Source organism: Leopardus geoffroyi, chromosome D3, assembly GCF_018350155.1.
Source record: "Leopardus geoffroyi isolate Oge1 chromosome D3, O.geoffroyi_Oge1_pat1.0, whole genome shotgun sequence".
In the NCBI taxonomy this organism is placed as follows: domain Eukaryota; kingdom Metazoa; phylum Chordata; class Mammalia; order Carnivora; family Felidae; genus Leopardus; species Leopardus geoffroyi.
This window is the reverse complement of record NC_059339.1, coordinates 81,255,199-81,281,343: the sequence shown is the minus strand read 5'-3', so window position 1 is coordinate 81,281,343 and position 26,145 is coordinate 81,255,199. Positions and strand designations below refer to the sequence as shown.

The window sequence follows — 26,145 nt, the reverse complement described above, 5'->3', positions numbered from 1 at the left end:
ATAGTTATTTCAGGTGTGGCAGGTTAGTGATTATTCGGTCGGAGGTTTTTCTACATCTGTCAAATCATGTCACATTAACTCATTCGTGCTGTATTCACGGACTCCAAAATAATGGTTGAAAATCAAATAGCTGCCAGGGCTAGTTTTATGCACCACAATGCCATGCTATAGACTATCCCGATTTATTTAGTTTCTATTCAGGTGAAAGTCTTCTGTGATAAAAACATAAGTCAATAGGCTGTTCCTGTTTATAAAATTCTAAATGAGTTCAGCTTGGTCTACTCATTCTCAACTTATTTTTGATCTGTTTTGTAAAGTTACTTATGTCTTATTATAAATATTCACATATGCAAATGCTTTTCCTAATGAACTTCAATCTTAGTATTTAAAATTACCTTATCAGCCTATGTGTCTGTAAAAGTAACTTTCGTGTGTAATAAATTAGCAACATTGAACCAAATCAGATTTATACTTAAAAAGCATTCTTTCCGCTTGTTGCTTGTTTGCTTGGCCTACCAGATAAAGAAAGTGCTGGTAGTCTCACCATTGGTTAGAGGAGAACAATCACACTGTCCAGCTCTGTTGTATTTATTTATTCTGATAAATAAGAGGAAAAACTTGTAAACTACACAGCACATGAGATATCTACTGTAAATAACAAATGGCAGTAGTGAAAAGATATTTAATATTTGAAAAACTATGTACATATTAAGTCTCTATCAAGGAAAAAAAAAAGTCTGTATCAAGAAAAAGACCGAAAGACATCAACTTGAAGTTATTGACGAAATATTTTCGTTGTCCCCTAATCCCAAATCTATAGTTTTTAGCATCTAAATTAGACACTGATTTCAAATCAGATGTGTGAAAGTAAGCTCTACTGTCTTCTTAGGTCGGCAAGGAAAGGTTATCCCTCACACCCAGGTTCAGTAGCCGGGCTTCCTTCCGAGCTCGTTAACCATGAAACCGGAGTAGCTGGGATATCCATATCCAGTAGCTGGGATAACTACAGAGTTTCAGACAAGATCCGAGGGCCACTTCTGCATCGTCACTGCCAGCAGAGCAACTCCACAGTTCCCAGACGGGGCCCAGCTCTGGGTGCAAGGGGCTCCAGGGGAGAATGGCGGGAATGAGTGGGGGTAAAAAGAGAGTGAACTTAGAAATGGGCGAGGCACACGGTAGTAGAAAGGCTAAAGCGGGATCAGGACAAGCAACCAGGTGTCTGCGAAGGGTCAAGACACCCAAATCATCTGCCCGACCAATATTAGAAGGAAGCAAATGCAAGGGAAACACCACGTGCTTCCCTCACACTCAAATCTATTCCCTTGTGGTGGTTCCTTGATGTTGCAGGGAACTACTGTAATAGAAACCAATAGGATTTTCAAGGGCAAGAGACTTTGCCGCTAAACAAGATGATGTCATCCTTCCTGATGACAAAGAGGAACGGGTGATCAGCTCTGAACACCCTGGACTCAGGGAGCTGCTTTTCTACTATGTTATTCCCTGTGGCGGCGGCCGCCTCCGTGCCCTCCTCAGCAACCTCTATGTATGACTTGTGCATCATTTTGGACACATACAGACGACCTCCAGCAGCTACACCGGAGAGATCAGCTCTGGATTCATCAAAGATGTCCTTCAGCCCCAGGGCTCTTAAATGATGCTTGATTTCATAATTCTTCTCTATCTTGAACCGAGGGAGAAACACCTCGACATACTGAGAGCTCATTTTTCTCGGATCGGTCCACTGCATTAGATTCCGAAAGGTCAGCTTGTTTTCAATCTGTAGGAATGTTGAAAAGGCAATTTAGAATCATATGCTTAAGGCACATCTGGGTGGCCCAGCTGGCTGAGCATGGGAATCTTGATTTTGACTCAGGTCATGATCCCAGGGTTGTGGGATTGAGCCCGACATCAGGCTCTGCACTGAGCATGGAGCCTGCTTGATATTCACTCTCTCTCTCTCTCTCTCTCTCTCTCTCTCTCTCTCTCTCTTTCTCTCTCTCTCTTTCCCTCTGCCCCTCTCGCCTGCTAGTGCTCTCCCCCTCTCTCTGCCCCTCCCCTGCTCTCCCACACACACACTCTCTCTCTCTCAAAAAAAAGAACCATATGCTTAAGAGAGAGATAAAACATCATCAACTACAAAGACAGTTTTCCATAATTATCCTCTCCTAGGTATTTGCATGTAAGTATGTGAATGGATTTTGGAGAGTCTGAAAATGGGAAACTATCAACATAAACAGTTCAAGCACTCTATTAAATCACTTGTTTAATTTGCTCTGCTGTGACAAGGTGTGACTTGTATTTCCAGGCATTTCTGTTCTCTGCCCCCATACAAACAAATATAGCCACAAATATAGCCAAAGTGGAACAACGGGCAAGTGAAGCAATTAGGGTATCAGAGATCATCAGAGGGAGAAAGGAAGTCAGTGGTCATTTAAGTCAGCATTTCTCGACCATTTCCCATCACTAAAGACATAGAAAATGGTAATGTTTGCACAGCTTGCGGGAAGAACCAATGGACCCCAGGTGGCCCAAGGCAAGGAGCCCAGAGCTCTAGCTTCGAGGGTTTAGGTGATCACTACCTTCCAGCACCATCACCTACACCATCTGGGCGGCTTGGATCCAAACCCACTCTCCTACCCAACTTGACAACTGAAGTTCAAGACATTGTAAGGAAATGTGCTGAACTGCATAGGTGGGCACCTCAGTTACACAGCTAGGAGCCCACGGCTCTCTCTCCAGCGCCACTGTTGCCCCAGATGATTCATGAGTGGAATTCACCAACTCCTGAATACTGAGAACTGATCAGAGACTAGTCACACGCACACTGATTACAAATCTTATATATAGACATTTGTTCTCAAATTCAGGCTCACTAGAACCCTAAAGAGCCTTTCACAGCTATCCTTATCAAGAACCTAAACTTATATAATCAAATTTAGCCTAATTAAAATTTTATGTGTGTAAATTATCCAGTTCATGGTTAGTCGGTAATAACGTCTCATTCTGACTTAGAATTTTTTCCTCATTTGATGGCTCACTGTAAAGCCAACTTCCTCATTATTCCATTAAGTAGGATAATGTAGGTATATAGTGGATTTATATTAATCTGATTGAAACATCATTAGGAAAATCCATGACAGAAAAGAAAAACTCAGACAATAAGTGTAAGAACAAATCTATCTTTCGAGTTATCTACTGTTTGTTTTATATGGGCTACTTTCTCTATTACTGTAGATTATTTGAAATAATAAATAATTATAATAATAATAAATAATATAATAAATAATAAATAATAAATAATAATAATTAATAATAAAATAATTGATGTGTGCTAAAATGTTGATAAAGATTATCGAGTGAATTATTGATTTCATAGGAATACCAGTATTTTATATTGTCAACTTTAGATTTAATAATAGCAACTTTATGACATTCTTCTTGCTGTCCATGTCCAAAAAGGTAATAAAAATGAAGCTAAATGAAAATCATTAAAATGATTGGGTGGTTTTGTCCCTGTAGAAATTACATGTCCCAAGTTTTAAAGTCCAAAGTTTCTAAATCATAGGAAAAAGATGGAATGGAAAATAATGCCTCTGGGTAGGAGGAGCATTTCTTCATATTCTTTTTACTTCCCAGTTATTTTACTAGCAACATTCATTATTTTACGAATCAAAACACAAAAATATTTTAAACTTTAGATGTAACTTTTTAGGGTAGTTGATATATGCGCACACACACACACACACATTTGTACATAGGTATTTATCAGACAAATTGACCAAATCCCATGAGCCTCCTTTCCCTATCCCACATGGTTGCTGTGTGGACCAAATAAGACAACATGAATGAGGCTCAGAGCACATGGCCCGGCACACAGTAGGTGCTCACTGAATGGCGTCTATTATTCCTTCTGATTGGAAGTACAGAGAGCAACCAAAGATCCAGGCTTCTGGGATTTCAGGTCACAGGCTTAGGAGGCCAAATTCACAGGGAGGAAACGAGAAAGAAGGACAGGAAGAAAATCAGGATCTGAGACATGGTGATGCCATGTGGCCTTGTGGGGCCCCTGGGATGCCTCTTTTTGTCCCTTGCACTGTGCTGGTCTGTTGCCCTGGCTACATCAGTCACAGGGCAGTCCCTAACCTACGCTTTTCGCAGAGACACAGAAACTCGGTGAGACCGTACATTTTGATGCTCAAAGGCCCAAAACCCCACTGTATCATTCCTGCCTAAAATGGTCAGTCTATCAAAGTTCTAATAACACATGCAAGACTGTTTTGATGGTCAAGTGCAAAGACCTAAACTCATACCCTTTTCCCTCCAACGCTGAGGTTTGAGAGGGTGCCAATTTCATAGCTATTCAACTAAAATTTAGGCTAAACTGAAGTAAGTCAATCTCAGCATCTATCTATAATGGTGTCAGGCACAGAGTAGGTACTCCTTAAATATCTGTCAAATAAAGGAATCAGCAGGCAAATCTCTGATTCTTACAGCCTGAAATCATCAAGTGGATGCATAAAAACACAATCAATAATATCTTAAAAATCTTCTAAGTCCCCAGTAGTGAAAGTGGCAGTAGTAACTTACTTGGGACAGGTCATTCTCGGGCAACATTATGTACATGCTTATGCCGCCATGATACTTGAGCTCAACAACTTGCATGGGCGGGTCCCTAATGACAGACAAATTGAACTTCCGTTCTTGGTGCATCATGGTGATTGCTTTCCCAGGACACTGAAAGTCAAGTCACAAAAAACATTTTATAAGCCCACCTTATTTCACAATAAAATAAGAATAGTCTTTAGTCTTTGTCCAGTCGATTCAGTAGATTCTTCCTGACCTGTTGCCAATAGTGATTGCATTGCATTGGTTCCCAGCTTTGGGATTAACTGCCTGGGTTTAAAACTCCCAGATGTATAGCTTTGGGCTAGCACCTCTGTGTGCTTCCATTTCCTCATCCATATAATGCAGGTAAAAATAGTCTCTACTGCATAGGACCATTGTAGAGATGATGTGACTTGATATACCTAGAACTTGGTACATGGCCTTGCACCTAGTGTTTTACCTGAAAATGTCTATATAACAAGTAATGAATAATTATTAAATAGAATTATAATTTAAAATGAATGCTATAGATTTTTTAATAAGACCTCATCTAAAATTGTGTGATTTTGATAGTACTGGTCTGTATTTTACCTCCAATGAAAGAAAACATCTTCAGTATTCATAGCAATATTTATCAAGTTTGGCCTTCTCTGCATGAATATAAAAGGCTGAATGATTGAAAGAAACTTTACAGGTCAGTTAGTGGAATCGCCTTATTTGTGAGGGTAGGAAGGTCTACGGTGGTTAAGCTGACTTGCCTAGGACAACGCAGATTCTGTGACACGAGGCAGGGACCCCAACACAGTACTTCCGACTCCAAAGCCTTGATGCTTCTACTATACTCTAAGATTATTGTGTACAAATTGGTAAAAACAAAAAACAAACAAAAAACACAAGAATATATATTTTACAAAAGTTGATTAGGACTGACACTTGGAAATGCATAACGTTACTAAACATAACTTCTTCCTCTGTAAAAGGAAACAAATGCACCCTCACTTTGACTCGGGAAAAATCATTGGTACTAAATGACTAGAACCGTACACCCCACCCACAGTTAGAATCAGAAGAAAAATACAGGACACACTTTTGTCCCATTTTCTTCTTACAGGCATCCAACTAGAATACCTTAAAAATGAATTCGTACTTTATTACCTTCCTCAATTTTGAATGTATCTTAAGAAATATCAATTTCTGGGATACCTCCAATTGTGATCCATAACCTGCATTATCAGGAGAATAGAAAGTGTGTTTTATAAGCAATCCACCACAAAGCATTGGTGAGCAGTGGAAGAAAGGAACAAAGAAATGATGAGTCCATCCTTTGTCTATGCAAATATCATAATTTCTGCAAAGGAATACTATTGGCAATCGCTTCTCGGCCTTTTGGCTAAGATCAAGTGTAGGAATACTCTCGGCAAAAGAATCTTAACTGAATAGATTTCCATACCTTGGGAGATCTGAAACGGCAATTTAGGGTTTCGTTCTTGGAGAAGGCCGACTCCCACTTGCCCTTGAAGTACACAGCGTTCACCAGCACCATGACAGCGGAAGAACTTATGCTACCTTCTTGAAAGATGTTCTTGATTTTGCCTTTTGAAAAATAAGTGGAGGAAAAAATGTTAAGTTTTAATGTAATTTGTCTAAAAAGACAAGATGAACATGATATTCTTCCTTATGACATAATTAGAATAATAACAATGATATTTGTCATAGCCTATGAGCAATCAATCACTCTGTCCAGTACTCTCTAAATACTTTGTGTGCAAGATTTGGTTTAATTCTCACAAAAGTCTCTGTGGGGTAGGCACTATGATTGTTTCCATTTGCTGTTGAGGATGCTGGAGCACAGAGAGAGTAAGTAATTTTTTCACCACACAACAAGAAAGTTACGGCAACAGGATTCCAACCCAGAAAGAGGATTCCTGAAGCCCCTCCTTGCTGGTAAGCCCAAACTACCTTTACCACCTGGACGAGGCCACAGCATTCCAGATATAACTGAACTCCATTCTGTTGAGAGGGCTAATTACTTCCTTCATTCCACATAACAAGATTTTTGCTCGACGTCAACCCTATTCTTGATGCTTGAATCACAACCATGAAAGACATAGTCTTTGCCAACATTGGACTCACAGTCCAGTTCAGGGAGCTGCCCACACTGGTACCATAGTCATGTGCTCAGTGTGCTGTGGGAGCACAGACAAGGGCTGCCCTCTCTGGCTTGGCCCTCTGCTTGAGCTGAGGGTGAGGCGCGAGGCGGAGAGAAATTGCGTATAGCAGAAGCTCTTCATTCGAAGACATGAAAGTCTGGAAAAGCACGGTGTGTTTGGGGAAAGCCTAGCACATTCTGATGCATTAGGGAAAGGAGGGTTGGAAAGGTTAGAGGGAGGGGCCAACTAATGAAGAGCCTTGAATGTCTGGCAGTAATTCTGGATTATCCTGAAGGCAATGGAAAATGATTGCTGAGGATCCATTGGAAGATAAGAAAGGACAAGGTCATGATGGGTCAGATTTACCTTCCAAAAGGGGTGCTCTGGTAGTGTGCGGAGGATGGGCAAGGGGCAACAAGACTTGGGTGAGTTTGGTGAAATGTTGGCAGCATTCTGAAGTATTCAGCATTAAGAACCAATGCTTACCAAAATGAGAATAATTTTCGGATAGATTTGAATAAAAAAGGAAGAGAAATTAATCATTGGTCCAGATGGAAAAACGTATTAGCAATCTGATACCCTTAAACACTAAACACTAAATAGAGTCCCACTCGGTTATTAGAAAAAGCAATTGCAGGGGCGCCTGGGTGGCCCAGTCAGTTAAGCTTCTGACTTCAGCTCAGGTCATGGTCTTATGGTTCATGAGTTTGAGCTCGCATCAGGCTCTCTGCTGTCAGCACAGAGACACTTCAGATCCTCTGTCTCCCTCTCTCTCTCTCAAAAATAAAGAAATAAACATAAAAGAAAGAAAAAGCAATTGCATATTTTTTCTTGGTTTGAGAGTAGTATATTTGAAACATGTGATGGCTAATGGTCAAAGTAACCCTCTACTGAGGTAATGAGCAATGAACAAAAAGCAAATTGAGACACCGCACTCTTATTCCCAGGGCTAATTATAGTATGTTTGCATTGAAGAATGCAAGTCATGTCTCATATTTTTCAAACAGAACCAGACTCAGCAAATACATGTGTGTTTTTCAGAGTATAAACCAAGGTCAGCCTTTGGTAAAGAAATGACTCGGTTTGGAATCAACTGATTAGCAAAATAGCAGTGAATACATTTCCTTATTTGTTTTGAACTAAACCAGAACATTTGCGGGAATTCAGTTTTTAGCTGTGCAAGACACTTACCAACCAATTAAGCAATGTACTTTTTTGGGAAGATACTACCTTTGACACATATATTATTTTGATAAATGAAGAGAATTTTAAAATGAAAGATAAACTACGCATCTTGTAGGAGAAGCAATCATATAAAAATACATTTCACAGTAGGATGTCATAATTTTAATGCGATTCTTCAACCCAAGAAGAAAACAGAAAGATATTGGATTAATCATTAGAATGAAATATAATGCTGTGGTCATTGAAAATAATATCCTATAAACCACTTTTAGTCTTTGTTCACTAACCAGGTGTAAGATAATGAGGATAACTGAGTATATTAATTCAGCTTGCCACTGATTTATGAAATGGTCATAATAAAATCAGTATTTGTCTCACAGGATTTTTTCTCAATCCAATGAAATAATGTAATAATAGATAAGATTTCTGAAAAGTATAAAGCATTCCCATTATTAAAATTACTCAAAACCATATTGTGGACAAATACTACAGCAATTTTCTTTCTTTTTTATTTAATAATATATTTTATTTAACCAGTATGTCTCAAATATTATCATTCCACCATATAAGAAGTAGAAAAGTTATTAAGGGTTATGTTTACATTCTTTATTTCATACTTGGTCTATGCAATTAAATGGTTATGAAAAATTGCAAAGTCGCCTGTAAAAATGTCAGAGATAGAATGTGAAGAAGAAAATCTAGACACAGATGTGAACATAAACTATGAACATAACTAGGTCAACTTATTCCTTATGCATAAGGCCAAGGACTAGAATAGAACATGGGAAAATGAAGTCAGTGATTTGTTGAGGTGCTAGGATTGTGAGGAATTTTTGCTCCCCATTTTTTAACGTGAGTGAAAAAACATAAAATTTATCATCTAACAGGTCAGTGGCATTAATGGTAAACATTTTGTTGTATATCACATATTCAGAACTCATCTCACAAAACTGAAACTCTAAATGCACCGAACAACTCCCCTTTAAGCACCAACCCCCAGCCCTTGGTAACCACCATTCTATTTTTTTTTTTAATTGAAGTATAACTAACATACAGTGTTATATTCCTTTCAGGTATACAATATAATGATTCAACAAGTCTACGCATTACTCGGTGCTCATCAAGATAAGTGTATCTTAACTCCCTCCATCTATTTCATACTCACACCTGCCTCCCCTCTGGCAACCATTAGTTTGTTCTCTGTATTTAAAAGTCTGGTCGTTTGTTTGTATCTTTTTTCTTTATTTGTTTTCTTTTTTAAATTCAACATATGAGTGAAATCATAATATTTGTCTTTCTCTGTCTCACTTATTTCAGTTAGCATAATACCCGCTAGGTCCACCCACATTGGTGCAAATGGTAAGATCTCATTCTTTTTTATAGCTTAGTAATACTCTTATCTATCTATCTATCTATCTATCTATCTATATATTTACCTATCTAAATATAGATACATATACCACATATTCTTTATTAATCTCCTGATGGGCACATGGGCCATAACTTGGCTACTGTTAATAATACTGCAGTAACCACAGGCGTGCATATATCTTTTCAAATTAGTGTTTTTGTTTTCTTTGGGTAAATACCCAGGAGTGGAATTACTGGGTCATATCGATAATTCTGTTTTTAACTTTTTGAAGAACCTCCATGCTGTTTTCCACAGTGGCTGCACCAATTTGCCTTCCCACCAACAGTGCACGAGCAATTTTCAATAACAGCAATCATTACATTGGATTAGGAGGAACTGTTTCCTTTCACGTCTTACAAAAGACTTCCAGCTCTAAAGTTGACCATTCTCAGGATTCACATATCACTGACAAATCTTTTAGAAAAATTGGGTTGCACTCACCATGTGTCTCATTTTCAATCCATTTATTAATTTTATATCTGGTATCTTCTACATCATTTGTAAAGTCAACTCGTTCTACTTTGGCATTGTATAATTTTTCAGCACACTCAATATAGTTCTAAAAAACATAAATAATTACAGTAATAAGTAAGTCTATAAGCAATACACAGTTCTTGTATTTACACCATTAACTAAGCATATAACAAATCTGTTTTTGAACTTGTCTCTTTATTTCCACCATCTTACTCGAGGACTCATTCCTCACTCAAAGATGAGGAAATATGGCTAGAAATATGAAAATATGGCTGGAAGGGGAGCTGGAAAGCCTGCAACTGAATTTGCACAGCAAGCACGCTATTTGAACGTAAGTTTATCTGAAATGGATTAGGGGAGGCTAACAGCGACTAGGACTAAAGCCCATTCCCTTGGCTTTACCGCTGCTTTCTCATCACAAACACCTCAACAGCCTCCTAGCTTGCCTCCCTTGCTTGCATCACCCCCTTCATACTGAAAGCAGTAGGAAGGCTTCTGGGCTACTTCCTGCACTTAAGATACAGCCCAAGCCCCTAGACTTGCCTGTACTTGAAAGAAATGAAGTCGGAGCGCCTGGCTGGCTTAGTCAGAGGAGCATGTGACTCTTGAGCCCCACATTGGGTATAGAGCTTATTTAAATAAATAAAACTGAAAAAAAGAAAGAAAGGAAGGAAGGAAGGAAGGAAGGAAGACATGAAGTTGAGGAGGAAGAGCAGAAAAGGCGAGCCCTCCAGGCAGCAGTGCCCTCAGGGGAGTAAGAGGATCTCTGCACACTCAGGAGCCCAGCAGGAGTTTGTGATGCCTGAAGCCTATGGTGAATGGGGCAGGTGGAGGCACAAGCCAGGACAGAGGAAGAGCATGTCTTGTCTCCTTGGATAAGGAGCTTTCGTTTTATTTTAGGGAGAGTTATTGAAAGGATGTAAAGAGGAGAGTAATGTAATTAAACGTGCATTTTGTAAAGGTGACTCTGAAATCAGCCTAGGAAAAACAATGGATTGGAGATAGAGGAACCTCTTAAAATGTCCTTAGAGTTTATCCCGAGGGATATAGAAAGGTACTGAATTGAGGCAGCGAGTAGACTCAAATTGGAAGTTGCCTGAGGGCAAAACTCTAAAGAACACCCCTATTTCAGAGATGAGTAGACGAATAAAGATAAACAGAGGAAATGGAGATAAAGGAGAAGATAGAAAAACAGGAGAAATCAATGCCACAGAAACCACGAAAGGGGAAAGTTTTCGGGGTTGCTACAGTAGTGTGGAACACTAAGGAGGCAGATAAGATCAAAACTTTGCCAAGAGCCCACAGCCCGGTGTCCATTGGAAGCCATTAGTCACCTTGGTAAGAGAAGCTTCAGGAGAAGTAGAAGGTAGAAGGTGTATTGCAATAGAGAGAGCAGTGAGAGAGGGTGGAAAACGGATTCTGCCTATACGGAAGCTTGATTGGAGAAGCTTGATTTTTCAAGCTTAGATTGACAGAGTGAGATGTACAGAAAAGGGAAGAGAATCATGGGGTAGCTTTAAAAAAAAAAAAAAAAGGAGAGAAAAATTTAGAAGATGTGTACCTGGAGCACATTTATATGCTACGAGGAAGAAGACAGTAGAGTGAAGAGATTCCAGAAAAATACTGCTAGAAACGTGTCACCAAGCAACTGGGGGTGAAGAGGCAAAAAGAAATGGATGAATTATCCATTAAACAAAGTATCCCCTCTGAAAATGAAGGGAAGGGGAAAGGGGGCAGGGTGTGAGTTAGATGTGGATCCCCCCGATGGCCTCTATTTTCTTTGTCAAGTAAAAGACAAGTGGAGATGGGAATTTATTGCTTAAAAATGAAAACATATTATTCTGAGGTGGATGTGCTTCTACCTGTAGGAGAAGCTGAAACGTAAGACAACTCATGTCCAATCCTTTGTCTCCATATACAGTTTGTTCCATGAACGTATATAATGTGTTCATCTTTAAGAAAGAGTCATACTGTTGCTTTGTCTCTTGAAAATTCCTCCATTAACTTTAAGATCAAATTGCCTATCTAGGACAAAATATTCATCCTGTGTATATTACAACATATATTTCATTTCAGTATTAAATTAATTTTCTCTTAAAGAAAAAGACATTTGAAAGTTGAAAGTGCTTGTGCCAGGTATGGAAACTATTTTTGGGTACATGGCAAACGACTGGAAGATTTAGGATCAAGTCCCAGTCTATGGTCATGACCAGGTGGAGAGCAGTGGGGTGGTAGGGGTGAGAGGGGGGGCGAGCAGAGCCATCCCTTCCCTCTGGCTGGTCATTCCAGGAGCCCAGAGCGGCAGCTCTAAGGAGCAAAGGGGTGTCACCCTGAGGTCTCGGGCAACCCCTCATGATCCAGACATCCACCCACCCAAAAGCAGTGGTTGAAATCCTGTTACTGTGGTGATTCTCTGACCAGGGGAGGCAGCAAGTATACTGAAGAAAGCCCAGGCTTTTTTCCACTAAATCCCACGACTTCCTGTCCTCACATGGGCTCCCACAGCACTGGGCCCTTCTCCTGCTCCAGGGCCAACTAGAAAAATCTAAGGCATCAGAGATCTGGAGCTCATGGCACAGACCTAGTTGAAACTGATGGTGGCAATAAGAGGTTGTTGGGAAATTGAGAGAAGCAGAAGAGATTTCAATAACTGTTGTGAGGAATGGGAGCAAGAAATGACCATGAGCACACAGCTGACTGTCGGTCAGCACTGAGAACACCTAGCTAGGCTGGGAGCCCAGGGTGTTGCGGTGGTGACCACATATCCAGGCGTGGCACAAGTGTCACGTAGGAGCTGAGGCGCACCTGCTGAGAGAAGTCATGGCGTTGATCCAGGTGGGGTTCTGTTGGGGGAAAGAGAGAGCTGATACGTTGAGAGCCAATGCAGAGGGGGAAAAATTGCAGAACTCAGTCAGTGCAAGTTGAAGAACAGGTAGAGTGCGCATGAAATAATGAAAGACTGAGAAGTACGGGATGATGTGGCCACTAAGGGGAAACTCAAGTTGTAGATTTCAGGAGTGCAACGTTCTGGGCGTTGATGAGTTTCAGGGTGTGGCTTGAGCATTTGTTACTGTAATGGGAGAGAGAGAGGGTCAGGAGACAATAAGGAGGGAAGGTGACCTCACAGCTGGGTGTCACAGGACACTGAACTTACCCAAAATGATAGCAGAGTTTGGAATGACATCCTCAGAGGTCTGACCAAGAGAGATTTAGCACGGATTTGGGGAGGAGGGAGAAAGTATTAGAGATGGTGGTTAGGTCTTCTATGCTACCTTACTTTTTGTAAAGATAATTTATACGTTATTATTATCTTCGTCAATTCTCATAGACTCATCCATATTCAGATATGAGTAAAAAAAAAAAACTGTTGTAAAACAAAATGTAAAAAAATTGGAGATGATCTATCTTTGTACTGATCGGACAACTGAAAGTTAACAATAGTTACATCTTTAATCAAAACTAGTTTTTATGGGGCGCCTGGATGGCTCAGTCAATTAAGCATCCGATTCTTGATATCGGCTCAGGTCATCTCATGCATGGTTTGTGAGCTCAAGCCCTGCATTGGGCTCTGTGCTGACAGCATCGAGCCTTCTTGGAATTCTCTCTCTCTGCCCCTCCCCTACTCATGCTCTGTCCCTCTCTCAAAATAGAGAAACTTTTTAAAAGCTCTCATTTTATTTTTTATTTTTGAGAGAGAGCGTGAACACAAGCAAGGGAAGGTCAGAGGGAGAGAGAGAGGAGAGAGAGAGAGAGAGAGAGAGAGAGAGAGAGAGAGAGAGAGAATCTTAAGCAGGCTCCACACTCTGCGAGGAGCCCAGTTTGGGACTCAGTCTCCTGAACCGTGAGATCATGACCTGAGCCGAAATCAAGAGCCGGACACTTAACCAACTAAGCCATCCAGGCACCCCCAAAAGGGACTCTTTAGAATAACTACCTCTACTTGTAAATGTCTGGGGGGGAAAAGATGGCAGTGTGTCTATTTTCCATGTTCGTGGTCAGATCTCGCGTTCACAGTGCTTCTGGGTGCCCTGCTCCCCACACACACTAAGTGCTGGATAAGGGAACCCGGATGTGTGCTGTGAATAGTAACATGATAGACACCTCAACTTCCTGTTCAACAGAGTTGGCAGTCCCTCAGGGACTCGGCAGTATGTGTGGGAAAAGAGACACAAAATGTGCATCTGAACATACAGGGTGGCCCCTGTAAAGCTTGTGTGGGATTCTTCTTGGAAAGATTAAAAAACAAAGTGGCTTCACGCCTCATAATTGGCAGGCTGCCAAAGGGTTGGGAGTGGCGTCAGAAGGGGGCAAAGAATCCGTGTGGGTGACAGAGGAGACGATGATGGTTGGGTGGAACACAGAATGCTGGCAAAGATACAAGTGGAGATTAGCCCGGAGAGGGCATGGAAGCAAAGCTTTACGGTTGTCTGACAAGTGGAGAATTAAAAGGGAGAACACACATGCCCTGAAAATCATGGGCACGGCATCTGCTTGAATGCATCTACTAACCAGCTTCCGGTGGTCACAGCAGCGATGGCTCGAATGCATGGATCGAGCACAGTGGCACGGAGAACACAGTGTGGGTCTCCCTGGTCCTTGGGTGAGTGGGATGCCACAGCAACTGCTCAGACTTCACGAGCAGTATGAGCAATTCACCTGCTGACCTCGAGTGAACCATATCCCTGCCTCTATCCAGCCCAATCTGCCCCCCTGCCAGGGTCCTTACCTGCCTACGTCCCCCACAAGGGGCTCTTGTAAGTGATCGCCCTGCAAAGTTACTGCTGGCAGGAGAGATCACGGGGCACAGCTGAGAACAGAGGAGGTGAACTCAGCTCTGGGGATGCACAGCGATCCCAGGATCACAGAGCTTAGAGGAAAAATGGGTAGACTTTTTCTGCTGCTCACGGACAACCCTAAATGAGCTGCCTTCTCCTCCCACCCGATTATAGCTCTGCCTCACTGCCAGAGAGCACTGTCTCTTCTGGTTTTGGAGCCTCTCAGTCTGGTGACCCTGAACGTGGGGATCCCTCAGCTAAAGAAGTAAAGCTGTACTCTGGAAACACAGTGATGATATTTCAAAGATATCTGGGAACATGATTAGCAGCTATAAGAAACAAAAAAATCACCACTGTCTGGCTCTGTAGAAAGACACAAGCCTTTTTACAGATGATGGATCGAACAAGACTAGGATCCAGAGTGGAAATAACCTTGTGACATGGGAGGCCGCACTTACCTTGTGAAAGTCAAACACTTTTTCTGCAAAAAGACCATTGGCAATGCTGAGCTCATAGTCCCTATGGGGTGTGTTTATGTCGGAGAGAACTCTCTTCAGTTGAGACTGAAGTCCTGGCTGTTATTGAAAAGATTTATAAAAAAATGTGTTATGGGATGGCAAATATATCCACACTCTCATTTACACATGAAATAAAACATGTATATTGTGCTATAAAAGAACTGAAAAAGAATGATGCTCATAAAAGCAGCAATGCCACAGAAATTTACGATTTCTTGTCCTTCTCAGAATAGTATCTGTGATCAAAGTTAATTAAAAGTTTTGCTAAAATAATTAACCTCAGAATAAAATTCTTAACAGCAGATAATGAATCTGCCTCATATGTGTGCTAAATAATTCATTTTACCTCTCTAAGTTGGCCATGGATATCGAAGGATAAAAGCAAAACATTTAGTTCCATACTGTCTTGCCAAAATCCAGCCAACACATGGTGAAATATTGGGAAATTAACAATTAACAAGTAAATTATCAAAGCTTGTTCCTGAGATACCACAATACGGCAATCCGAGTGAGACATACTCTTCTGCTTTGAGGAGACAGCGAGCATAATTAAATACATCGGTGAGACAGTAATTTCTCGAATTTTAGCCCCACATTCCCCTTCCCTAGAAGAACATATTGTCTTTACCTGAGTGTTAGAAGAGTTTCCCCATCCTGAGACCCTGTGGAAGTGAAGTATCTGCAGACAGGAAAGGAGAAAAGCAGTTACCAGGTCCTGATGAACGAGAAGAGACCCCACAGAACCAAGCAAGGAAGATACTTCATTGCTAATGGCTGTATCTGTGTGTGTGCTTATTAGCACACCGGGCAGCAGGGACAGGTGCAGCCACCCTACTGACATGGTTAGAACACAGATTACTCGGGGCAAGTGCTACCAGCCGGCAGAGGTAATAAATTGATGGCTACAAAATGAAATGTGTTTGATAACTATTTTGGTTTGCTCATTCTGGTGGAATAATCTTACAATTACTCACTGACTAAACGTAGACAAGGATCAAAACGAATCACATAAAAAACTGAAATCAAATAAAAAACTCTGGGGCGCCTGGGTGGCTCAGTGTGTTAAGCGTCTGACTTCGGCTCAGGTCACGATCTCGTGGTTCACGAGTTTGAGCCCCGCGTCGGGCTCTGTGCTGACAACTCAAAGTCTGAAGCCTGTGTCTCCCTCTCTCTCTCTCCGCCCTTACCCTCCTCATGCTCTCCTTCTCCCTCCCTCTCTCTCTCTCTCAAAAATAAATAGACATTAAAAAAAATGGAAACTTTATTTACCTACGTGGCGGCCAAGATTTGGGCTAATTACGTAGGCACCAAGACGGAAAAGGGAGAAGTACTTACTGAATATCTAGGAAATCCTAAATGTGAAGCGAAATTGGGACTTGAGAGATGTAATTTCAGCTTCTGCAATTATTTGGAATTAAATCATTTTACGTGTTTGCTTTTCCAGTGTGGCTCTTATAATCCCATTGCTCTCATAATTGCTATTCTGCCCAAGCTTTAATGTTCTGTTGCACTTTATCTGAATTTCCCCAGGCCCTTATGTCCACAGGATCTGAAATGCAAAACAGCTTCTCATAAAGTGTTCTACGCATATGATACTCATTTATGCAACTGTCGGGAGCAAATCGAATGTGTTCTGCCTCCCAGGCGTGGGTGGATGATACACAGAAACAGCTAAGATTTTCTGTAAGAAAGATGTAGGTTTTCCTGAAGGGCTCGTATGTGCTACATTTGAACAATATCCCTAGTGGGAGGTGGAGGGAGGGAGAAGGGGTGAAGTCCATTAGAAATTACGCATGGGAATTTAATTAAGTCAGTGCTGCTATCAGTGCCTCTGTGCAGGCTTTCAACTTCAAGGCTTCAGAACCCTAATCAATAGCACCATCTTACTGGGTAGGAGAAAATGGAACAGCTCAGTAAAATATATGAAAACGTATGAAGGCTATGAGTGTCACTGTTAGTCTCAACAGGTCATGGAGAATTGGAGCCTACCTCAATTTCTACATTCTCTTAATCTGGAATAATAATTAATGAGATGGAGTGAGAGATAAGGCACAGGTAACAAGGCACGTTCGATACACAAATTGGTAGTCAGTTTAAAATTCACCATGCCTGGCAACGAGGGGGTCATCCCGCCGTCCCCCACCCCCCAGGACTGTGCCATTGTGGAGCATGAAAACTATCAGCCTCCTTTCTCATTTTGCCTTGACATTGGATAGACGGGTATCTGTGAATATATGGATGTACCAGAAACATAAACTATCGTGGGACAGGGTCAGGACTCAAAAATGCAAACGTCTTTCCTGAACTAACTTTTGTGGAACCCAAGCAATATTATAAAAGGTGTCTGAATCCCTAGAAGTCATCGTTGTTAAGTTTTTGAATAAAGCTTTCACAAGCACAAACATTTAACATCATTCTTTGATCATTTCTAATTTTAATCTATTTTGATAATGATCTGGCCATCTCTTCTGATATTCCCAATTGGCTTTTAGTAAACCTGACTGGTACAATATTGAGGTGATACATACATGTTTTTACATTTTCAAAAACTCTAAGAAATTGTACATTCAACAATAAAACTACCATGACTAAAGATGAACAGGGACACTAGTAAATAGTCAAATGTAATAAATATGAAATAAAATATCAAAGGGCATAGATATCACAATCCAAAATGCTAGCAGTCCTGTGGTCTCATATTCCCTGATTGACCCATGTAGGAAAATCAGAATTTCTTTTTCTTGTTCATAACTGGTAACATATTCAGATGATGACAAACAAGGAAAATCCTGGATCTACACCATGCAAGATATTTCAGGATCTTTGGATTGAGGGTAAAAAAAAAAAAAAAAAAAAAAAAAAAAAAGACTGGGGCACCTGGGTGGCTCAGTCAGTTAAGCATCTGACTTCAGCTCAGGTCCTTATCTCGCAGTTCGGGAGTTCGGGCCCTGCTTTGGGCTCTGTGTTGACAGCTCAGAGCCTGAAGGCTGCTTCAGGTTCTGTGTCTCCTTCTCTCTCTGCCCTTCCCCCACCTCACACTCTGTCTCTCAAAAATAAATAAACATTAAAAATTTTTTTTCCCAAACAAACAAACAAACAAACAAAAAGACTATGAATTATCTGCATCCCAACGGACTTCCTTCTACCTGTGTACTCTTGCCAAATGATAAAACTATTATGTCTTCTCACAGAAGTGGCAGAATAAGTAACATATTACAGTGATTATTTTTGAAATGTTTTTGGTAAAACCCAATTGTTTTAGAAAATTCAAATTTGCCTAACTTTTAAAAAACACTGTGATATAAAGACATGATTTAAGACAAAAATTTATGACATACTTTATTTCAATGAAATGTTACGTGAGAGAAAAGAGAGGAAGTAGGCATCTCAAAGAAAACAAAACTAAATTTTAGAACCCGTTGTATTTATTTATTTATTTATTTATTTATTTATTTAACGTTTATTTATTTTTGAGACAGAGAGAGACAGAGCATGAACGGGGGAGGGGCAGAGAGAGAGGGAGACACAGAATCGGAAGCAGGCTCCAGGCTCCGAGCCATCAGCCCAGAGCCCGACGCGGGGCTCGAACTCACGGACCGTGAGATCGTGACCTGAGCCGAAGTCGGACGCTCAACCGACTGAGCCACCCAGGCGCCCCTAGAACCCATTGTATTTAAAAAGCACAGTGATATTAGAGCTAAATGAAAAAATATGAACCTGAACACATGATCTTGTAAATAAATGTACTTTTCTGCTTTTTCACTCAAATGGGAATCAGCCTGCTATGTCACCTGAACTCCACTGAATTGAATGCAGATTCATGCCGATTCTGCATTTCAGTACTGTTATCCAGTAAAGGAATCACATCTTTGCTGAGAGTAGCTGACCTATCTTGAACCAAGGAAATTCAGGACAGGCCCAGAACACCAGGTCAGGTAGCAAAGATTTAGAGTCATCTGAAAGGACTGTTTAAAAAGGACAAGTTTAGGGGGCACCTGGGTGGCTCAGTCGGTTTAGTGTCTGACTCTTGATTTTGGCTCGGGTCATGATCTCACAGTTCCCGGGATTGAGTCCCATGTTGGGCTCTGTGCTGACAGTGAGGAGCGTGCTTGGGATTCTCTCTCTCTCTCTCTCTCTCTCTCTCTCTCTCTCTGCCACTCCCCTGCTCGCTCGCTGTCTCTCAAATAAAAATAAATTTTAAGACAAAAAAAGGGACAAGTTTAAAGGGATTTCTCCTGGCCCGACTGTGACCATCCGAGCATCAAAAATAAAAAATAAGAATGACCACTGGTCCATGGCAATGCTTAAGAGAGACAGATAGATGGATTCCACAGAGACTAAACTGATCAAATATACATATGTGACACACAGTACCAAGTGTCGGGCACTGCGACAAGAAACTAACTGGGCCAGGGTTGTGGGGGTGAGAGAGGGAAGCTAAACAATAGATTTCCAAGCAGGTATACTGCAGAGGACTAAATATTTGTACAAATGAGTTATGTGAATGGTTTTGTGCCTACAGTTGTCATTTTTTTCCTGTTACATACTTCTTTTTTTTTATTTTTTAAATTTATTTTGACAGAGAGAGAGAGAGCAGGGGAAGGGCAGAGAGGGAGAGAGGGTCCTCTTACCTGTTTCTTATAAGAGGTTGTAAGAGCAGGGGCTATAAAAAGTGATTCAGGAAAGGCACTGACCCAGTCAGTGACTATAAAAGAGCAGACCCCAGCAATACAGGCTCTTTGAATTCACTGTGACCCACCTCCCAAGGGTTGACTGGTCCCGCCAGGCAGCTTGGGAGGGGGGCAGGAGAGGGGCTCACAAAGAGACCTCAGGAAATGAATCAGGCAATAGCCCAAGAAAGTTCCTAACCTGACATCATACAATAACAAGTAACTGTGTCTTCTGTCATGTTAAAGGCATGGTGTTTCATCATAGGTGTGAAGTCTCCACGTCTTTGGAATAGAAACACCTTTTAAGCTATTTTTTAAGTGGGTACCAACAAGTCCCCCCTCCCCCCCACCACCCTATAGTTTACAGGTTAAGGATACTGAGGCTAACACAGATGAACTAATTTTCCCAAACCAGAATTTGGATCTAATTTTCTAACTCCAAAACCAAGTTGCCTTCCTTGGTTCTAAAGCATTATGCACTTATACTAATGAATGAATACATTTTTATTAGTGGCTAGGTTCCCCCACCCCCACCCCGCCAAAGGCTTTATATTTATCAAAGCACTAACTTCATAAAAACTGAGGCTTTGTAATAATGGACTTCGGGCTGCATTTCAGTTCGGTGACTTTAGGGAGAATGGTTCTCGACTCTTTTGATTCTGCCTCCTGGGGGATATCTGGCAATATCTGGAGACATTTTTGCTTCTCACTACTGGAAAGAGGTACCCGAAGGGTATCTAGTGGCGTAAAGCCCCTCACAATGAAGAACTATCTGGCCCAAAACGTCCAAGGTTTTGAAACCCTGATTTAGAAGGTCACCCTGAATTTGAATCATAGCTCTGCCACTTGCTAGTCAAGATGGCACGGGAACACACAAAATCAAGGTAACGTTACCTACTCTGATGTCATTGCGAGCTGCAAATAAGATATCTGTAGAGCTTAGCCCAGAGCCTGACACTGACGAAGTTCTCAGCAGTTATAGCTGCTGTCATCGCATTAAAGGTGCTCAGTGTACTTGGCTGGGACTCACTCTGGCTCTTGGAAAAAAAATGGCACCCTGAGGCCTGTGGTTATTCCCTAGCAGCAAATATTCACTGAGCTATCAGGAGAGAGAAATGAATTATTCTAACAATATTCTAATGAGTAATTCTAAATTACCTGCACAAACACTCTTTAACAAGTGCTTAGTTGTGAAAGGTTACAACACGGACCAGCTTCCTCTAGCTCCAATTTTTGAACGAGGGGGCAGAAAGGGATGACAAAGACCTCCATGTGCAGCGTGGACCTGCTGTCTCACCTGCCATCACGCTCCTACAACTCCCGAAGGAGAGGGAAACCATGATCGTTTCACTTCCCCGTCCAGCCTGGTTCGGGGTAGTGTACGAAGGGTCACGTAAAAAGCGCTTTCTACGGCTGTTGGTGACAATGTGAAAACCACTCAGGTAGGCTGCTGTTACCTGGAATGTGCTATTGCATCAATTGTGCCCAGGTCGTTCATGTTTAAGTTGGGACTCTGGCATCTTCCGGTTGTGCTCCTTTCTCATCTACTTCTACTCAGGCACAGGCTCCCAAGCCTTCGCGTGCACCTGCAGAGTCTATGAAACCACAGACTGCTGGGCTCCATCCCCAGAATCTCTGATTCACTAGGTCTCAGGTGGGGTCCAAGCATTTGCATTCCTAACAAACTCTCCAGGGGGCACCTGGGTGGCTCCGTCGGTTAGGCATCCGACTTCGGCTCGGGTCATGATCTCGCGGTTCGTGAGTTCGAGCCCCGCGTCGGGCTCCGTGCTGACGGCTCAGAGCCTGGAGCCTGCTTCGGATTCTGTGTCTCCCTCTCTCTCTGCCCCTCCCCTGCTCGCGCTCTGTCTCTGTCTGTCTCTCTCTCTCTCTCAAAAATAAATAAACACTAACAAGTTCTCCAGGTGATGCTGATGCAGCTGGTCTAGGAAACACACTTCGAGAACCACTTGACCAAGGTAAAGAATCAAAGCGACAGTTCTGAGAATATTCCTGTTGTCTCTCATCTCAAACCCAAGCGCTAGGAGCAGTGTGTGTCCTTCGCCTCCTTGAGATGGCCTCATTTACATGGGACCATTGCAGTAGAATATGCTCTTGCAGAAAACAATCTGCCCTAAAAGATTCATTGCCGGAACCATGGGCAGTGGCACAACCCGAGACTGACCTTATCAATCTGAGAAGCACAGTCACCTCGTGCACCCAAACGGACCAGGGCCAGGGCAGTGAAGATGCTCAGAGAAGAAAAGAACACATTTCCATTCCCTTGACTGTTATCCACCTCTCTGAACAGGTTGATGCAAAACTCTGCATTTGCTGCAGCAAGGGAGGCCATTGCGGAACGGTGCGCAGCCTAGAGAACGCAGAGAAACGGGATGAGTTCCAAGTACACCCTCTGGACGTAAGAAGGTTTTTATATTCATCTGTTGTTTTAGATCTGAAGCTTCATTTCTTCAGCCTTGGAGGTATCCATCAAATAACTTAGAACAAAAAGAAAACGACTTCCTCTGGTCCAGTGTCCTTGTTACCAACAACTCTAAAACGATCCCTCCTGGCAACATCATGATACATTCATCTTTTTTACACGGACACACGTTAGTGCAGTGTCTCCATGTCTCTGCCTCTGCTCTCCTACTCACATCCAGGACGGATTCCCACTTGTCCTTGATGGGGCATCTCTAGCACCGGTGGCCTCAGACAGTTCTGTTCTCACCTCCTAAGCAGACCCCCTCCTGGGGCCGTTTAGTGAATCACCTCAACTTCCTAAGCTGAAATAGAGCAAAAGTGCTCTTTGCAGTAAAACAAATATTAGGACATTAGACAGTCTAGTAAAGAAGCTATAGTCCTTGCTTTCTAAATCTGTAGTTTTAAAAAAGGTTAACATTTGGAGATTGAACACATAATTTCTTACTCTCCAGTATAGCCACCATACATGTGCTTAGAGTGATCCCATATCCTAACTCTTTTCAGGACTTCCCCAATTTCAAATATTATGCATCCTTAATCCTGTAGTTGTTATTTTCACACCTTTTTCTAATTTAGGGGGAATGGAAGTGCTATTAACCATATTATGAATCGCAAACACTCACATGACCTTCCAACACAGAGGTCTATCTCTTACCGGAGAACCTAAGGTATAACAGCTAATTTAGAATCTAGGATGAAAATGAGGCTGTCTTCAAATTCTTGATAATGTTTCCGAAATACGGAAGGCTGCCACCAGCATGGAATTCTTCAGATATCTGCTCTGGTATTTCTTTGCAGACTTTTTCCACAATGCTCAAAAACTGATCCCCAGTCCCACAGGTGGGGTTGTCCTGACTAAATGAATTAACATGGATCCTCCAAATTATTCTCCTTGAATATTCTGTGACATTACACCTAATGGTGTGGCAGGTTCCAAGAGTCCCTTAAGGGACCCACTGCTAATCCCAAACTTGTTACTAACAGTTGTATGACCTGGGTCAAGTCTTTCACTTCCGTAACCTTCTAAATTTCATCTTATTCAGGGTTGCCTGGGTGGCTCCGTCAGTTAAGTGTCCAACTTCGGCTCAGGTCATGATCTCGCGGTTCGTGAGTTCGAGCCCCGTGTTGGGCTCTGTGCTGACAGCTCAGAGCCTGGAGCCTGCTTTGGATTCTGTCTCTCTATCTCTCTCTCTTTCTCCCTGTTCCCTGCTTGTGCTCTGTCTCTCTCTCTCTCTCTCAGAATACACATTTAAAAAAAATTTTTTTAAATAAATCAATAAATGATTTTTTTTTTCTTCCTAAACGACCACAAATTGGACATTTCCAGAATGTTCCTGAGGAACCCATATTCAACACTTCGTAATTTCAAGAGAACATCACTGAGGCACAAGGCCATATATGATGCTGTTTTGCAAGGTCAACTTCAGCTTTCATAATAGGTCTCCACTCCTCAGTTATGCCCCCAGAAATACAGGGTGAAAAAATCATTCACACTCAAACACTCTTCACTCCAAGAAAGAACATCTATGTTTTTTAATAGCTACCCAGAAAATGTAATGATTTCACATCACATCCATGTAAACTAGGGAGAAGAGCAGTGGCCGCTGTGATTTTAAGAACAGAAGAAACCCCTTCCTTCTAGCAAAAGAGAGAAGGAACCAGAAAAAGGAGAGGACACGGGATGAGACATGTCAGACAGCTTTATCTAATGAGCAGTACTGGCAGGGACTAAGCCCCCCGACTTTTCAGGGACTCAAAGTCACATTTTACATCGAAAGGTAAGTATTGCTTCTAAAATAGTTTTAAAAATGACAAAATTGAAATTAATGAATATACAGGTAAATATCCTTAAATTGAAACATAAGTTGGTTTCTATATTAAATTTTTTACTCATAAGAAGTTCTTTAAAGTTAGAGAGAAATGGTGTGCTGGACTCTGTCTCTTTAAACAATTTCCAAGACTTCAGGTCGATTGCTGAAAAGCACAGTAAATGAAATTATTTACTCTTAGGAAAGTAATTTTAAAAGCAAAATTATAATAATCATTTCCAAATATTCACAGTGAAAATTAGAGGATTGTGGGTTCATTTTGATATATTCTAAAGAATATATTTGGTATATTCAATATAATTTGAATCTTTAAGACCTGATAAATTAAAAGATTTAAAAATGGCCCTGTTTGGGGACCCGCCTGTGTGTCCAAATGGGGTCTGGAAGCTACTTGGTGGTATATACTAACGTAGAACAAAATTTCAGTGCTCTTTTCTTTGGTCAAGCCCCGATTCTTCTCGATGCTTTATAAAAGTAAAGGGTGAGGGGGTGAGGGGAGAACTTTTCGTGTTTTTAAAAATCATTTCTTAAATTATTTTCTAAGCAATAACCATGAATATTCATTTTCTGATTTTTTAATCATCCTGGTGACTTTTCACAAAGCTATCACTATATTGAAGAGAAGCTACAAGGAATGTGTTCACTGAGGCAACTGAGTACACATTTTTATGAATTAGATAAATTTTATGGCAGAGAAAAACCATCCTAGATAAATGTTTAAAAATGAATTCAGACTTTCCGAGTTCTAAATTTTCAAGCAATGACTTTTAAAATGATAAACGGTGGGGCACCTGAGTGGCTCAGTCGGTTAAGCGACTGACTTCGGCTCAGGTCATGATCTCACAGTTTGTGTGTTCAAGCCCCTCATCAGGCTTTGTGCTGACAGCTCAGAGCCTGGAGCCTGCTTTGGATTCTGTGTCTCCCTCTGTTTCTGCCCTTACCCCACTCATTCTCTCTCTCTCTCTCTCTCTCTCAAATATATATAAACTTCAAAATTAATTAATTAATTAATGGTACCAGATCGCTTATCCTTAAACATTCCTGTACAGACATGTTTATGCATTTTGAAAATAAATGCCAATAGTATGTTTCCACTTCACATACTTGTTTTTATCTTTCTCTACACAGGTGCACGGTTAGTTTCCAGGAATGAAAGCAAGATTCTTTCCTTCTCTTTTGATATAAAGTCTAAATCCCATTGGCAAATAGATAACTATATTTAAGGTCAAATTACTTTTTATACACTCCCCAGATTCCATCTGGTGACATGAATAAATACTAGCATTAGTATTTATTGGAGTATTATTTCCTTATTATTATAAGGAAAAGTGTGATTTTCCTTTCTCCTATAATTACTTTGCATAGCAAGTTTTAAAGAAATAAACAAGCACCAACAGAAATAAGTTAATACGCACAAGTATCCAGTGATTTGGGTCCCAGTTAAATAACTGAAGGAAGTTGAAGAAGAAAATAAGTTACGTGAAGCCACAGAAAATGTCAGCATGACTCTACCCATTAGGCCATGGTCCAGACATAGCAACGAAGGAATATTCTTTCCAAATCATGACAGAATCTGGCTTCAGATTAATTTTTCATTCCACTAAAGATATACTGTATTCTTACATTCTTTACACAAACATTTTAGTTTAATGTACAGACATGAAATTTACAATTTACAGGTTAACACAAACTAACAAAGACTCATGATGGTTTTTCAATCCCAAACATCCAACTTCAGGATCTAAAAGTCCACGGGAGCCCAAAGCCCATTCGCTTACTTAATAGTATATTTCAATCCAAGAGATGTGCTATCCTTCTTAACTACATTTTTCATGTCAAAACAAAAGGATACATATGTTCTCACTGAAGTTTTTTAAGCCTAATAAAAGGCAAGAAAAATAATTTTTAAATAAAGCATAGGAAAAACTAGGGACAAAACACACTAAAAAACCCCATGAAATTATAGTGATATTTTATGGACCCAAACTTACTATACTTGATTGATAAATAATGTGCCTTAAATGATTGATCAAAATATTACCTAATC

At 41.0% G+C, this 26,145-nt stretch overlaps 1 protein-coding gene and 1 pseudogene across 2 annotated transcripts in view; one reads left to right on the top strand and one right to left on the bottom strand.

Annotated features, from left to right (window-relative positions):
- Positions 1-578: 578 nt before the first annotated feature.
- The window catches only part of SERPINB7 (serpin family B member 7), a 51,975-nt gene continuing 26,408 nt past the window's right edge, over positions 579-26,145 (bottom strand). For both annotated transcript variants that reach the window (XM_045457682.1, XM_045457681.1), the window contains exons 2-8: positions 21,971-22,156; positions 15,747-15,797; positions 15,059-15,175; positions 9,793-9,910; positions 6,056-6,198; positions 4,588-4,734; positions 579-1,777 (exon numbers count right to left, since the gene is read on the bottom strand). In XM_045457682.1, the coding sequence (XP_045313638.1) occupies positions 1,379-1,777; positions 4,588-4,734; positions 6,056-6,198; positions 9,793-9,910; positions 15,059-15,175; positions 15,747-15,797; positions 21,971-22,138 (1,143 nt within the window). In that variant the 5' untranslated portion in view covers positions 22,139-22,156 and the 3' untranslated portion in view covers positions 579-1,378. The remainder of the gene's footprint in view (positions 1,778-4,587; positions 4,735-6,055; positions 6,199-9,792; positions 9,911-15,058; positions 15,176-15,746; positions 15,798-21,970; positions 22,157-26,145) is intronic.
- On the top strand, positions 5,976-6,113 carry LOC123588650 (annotated as a pseudogene).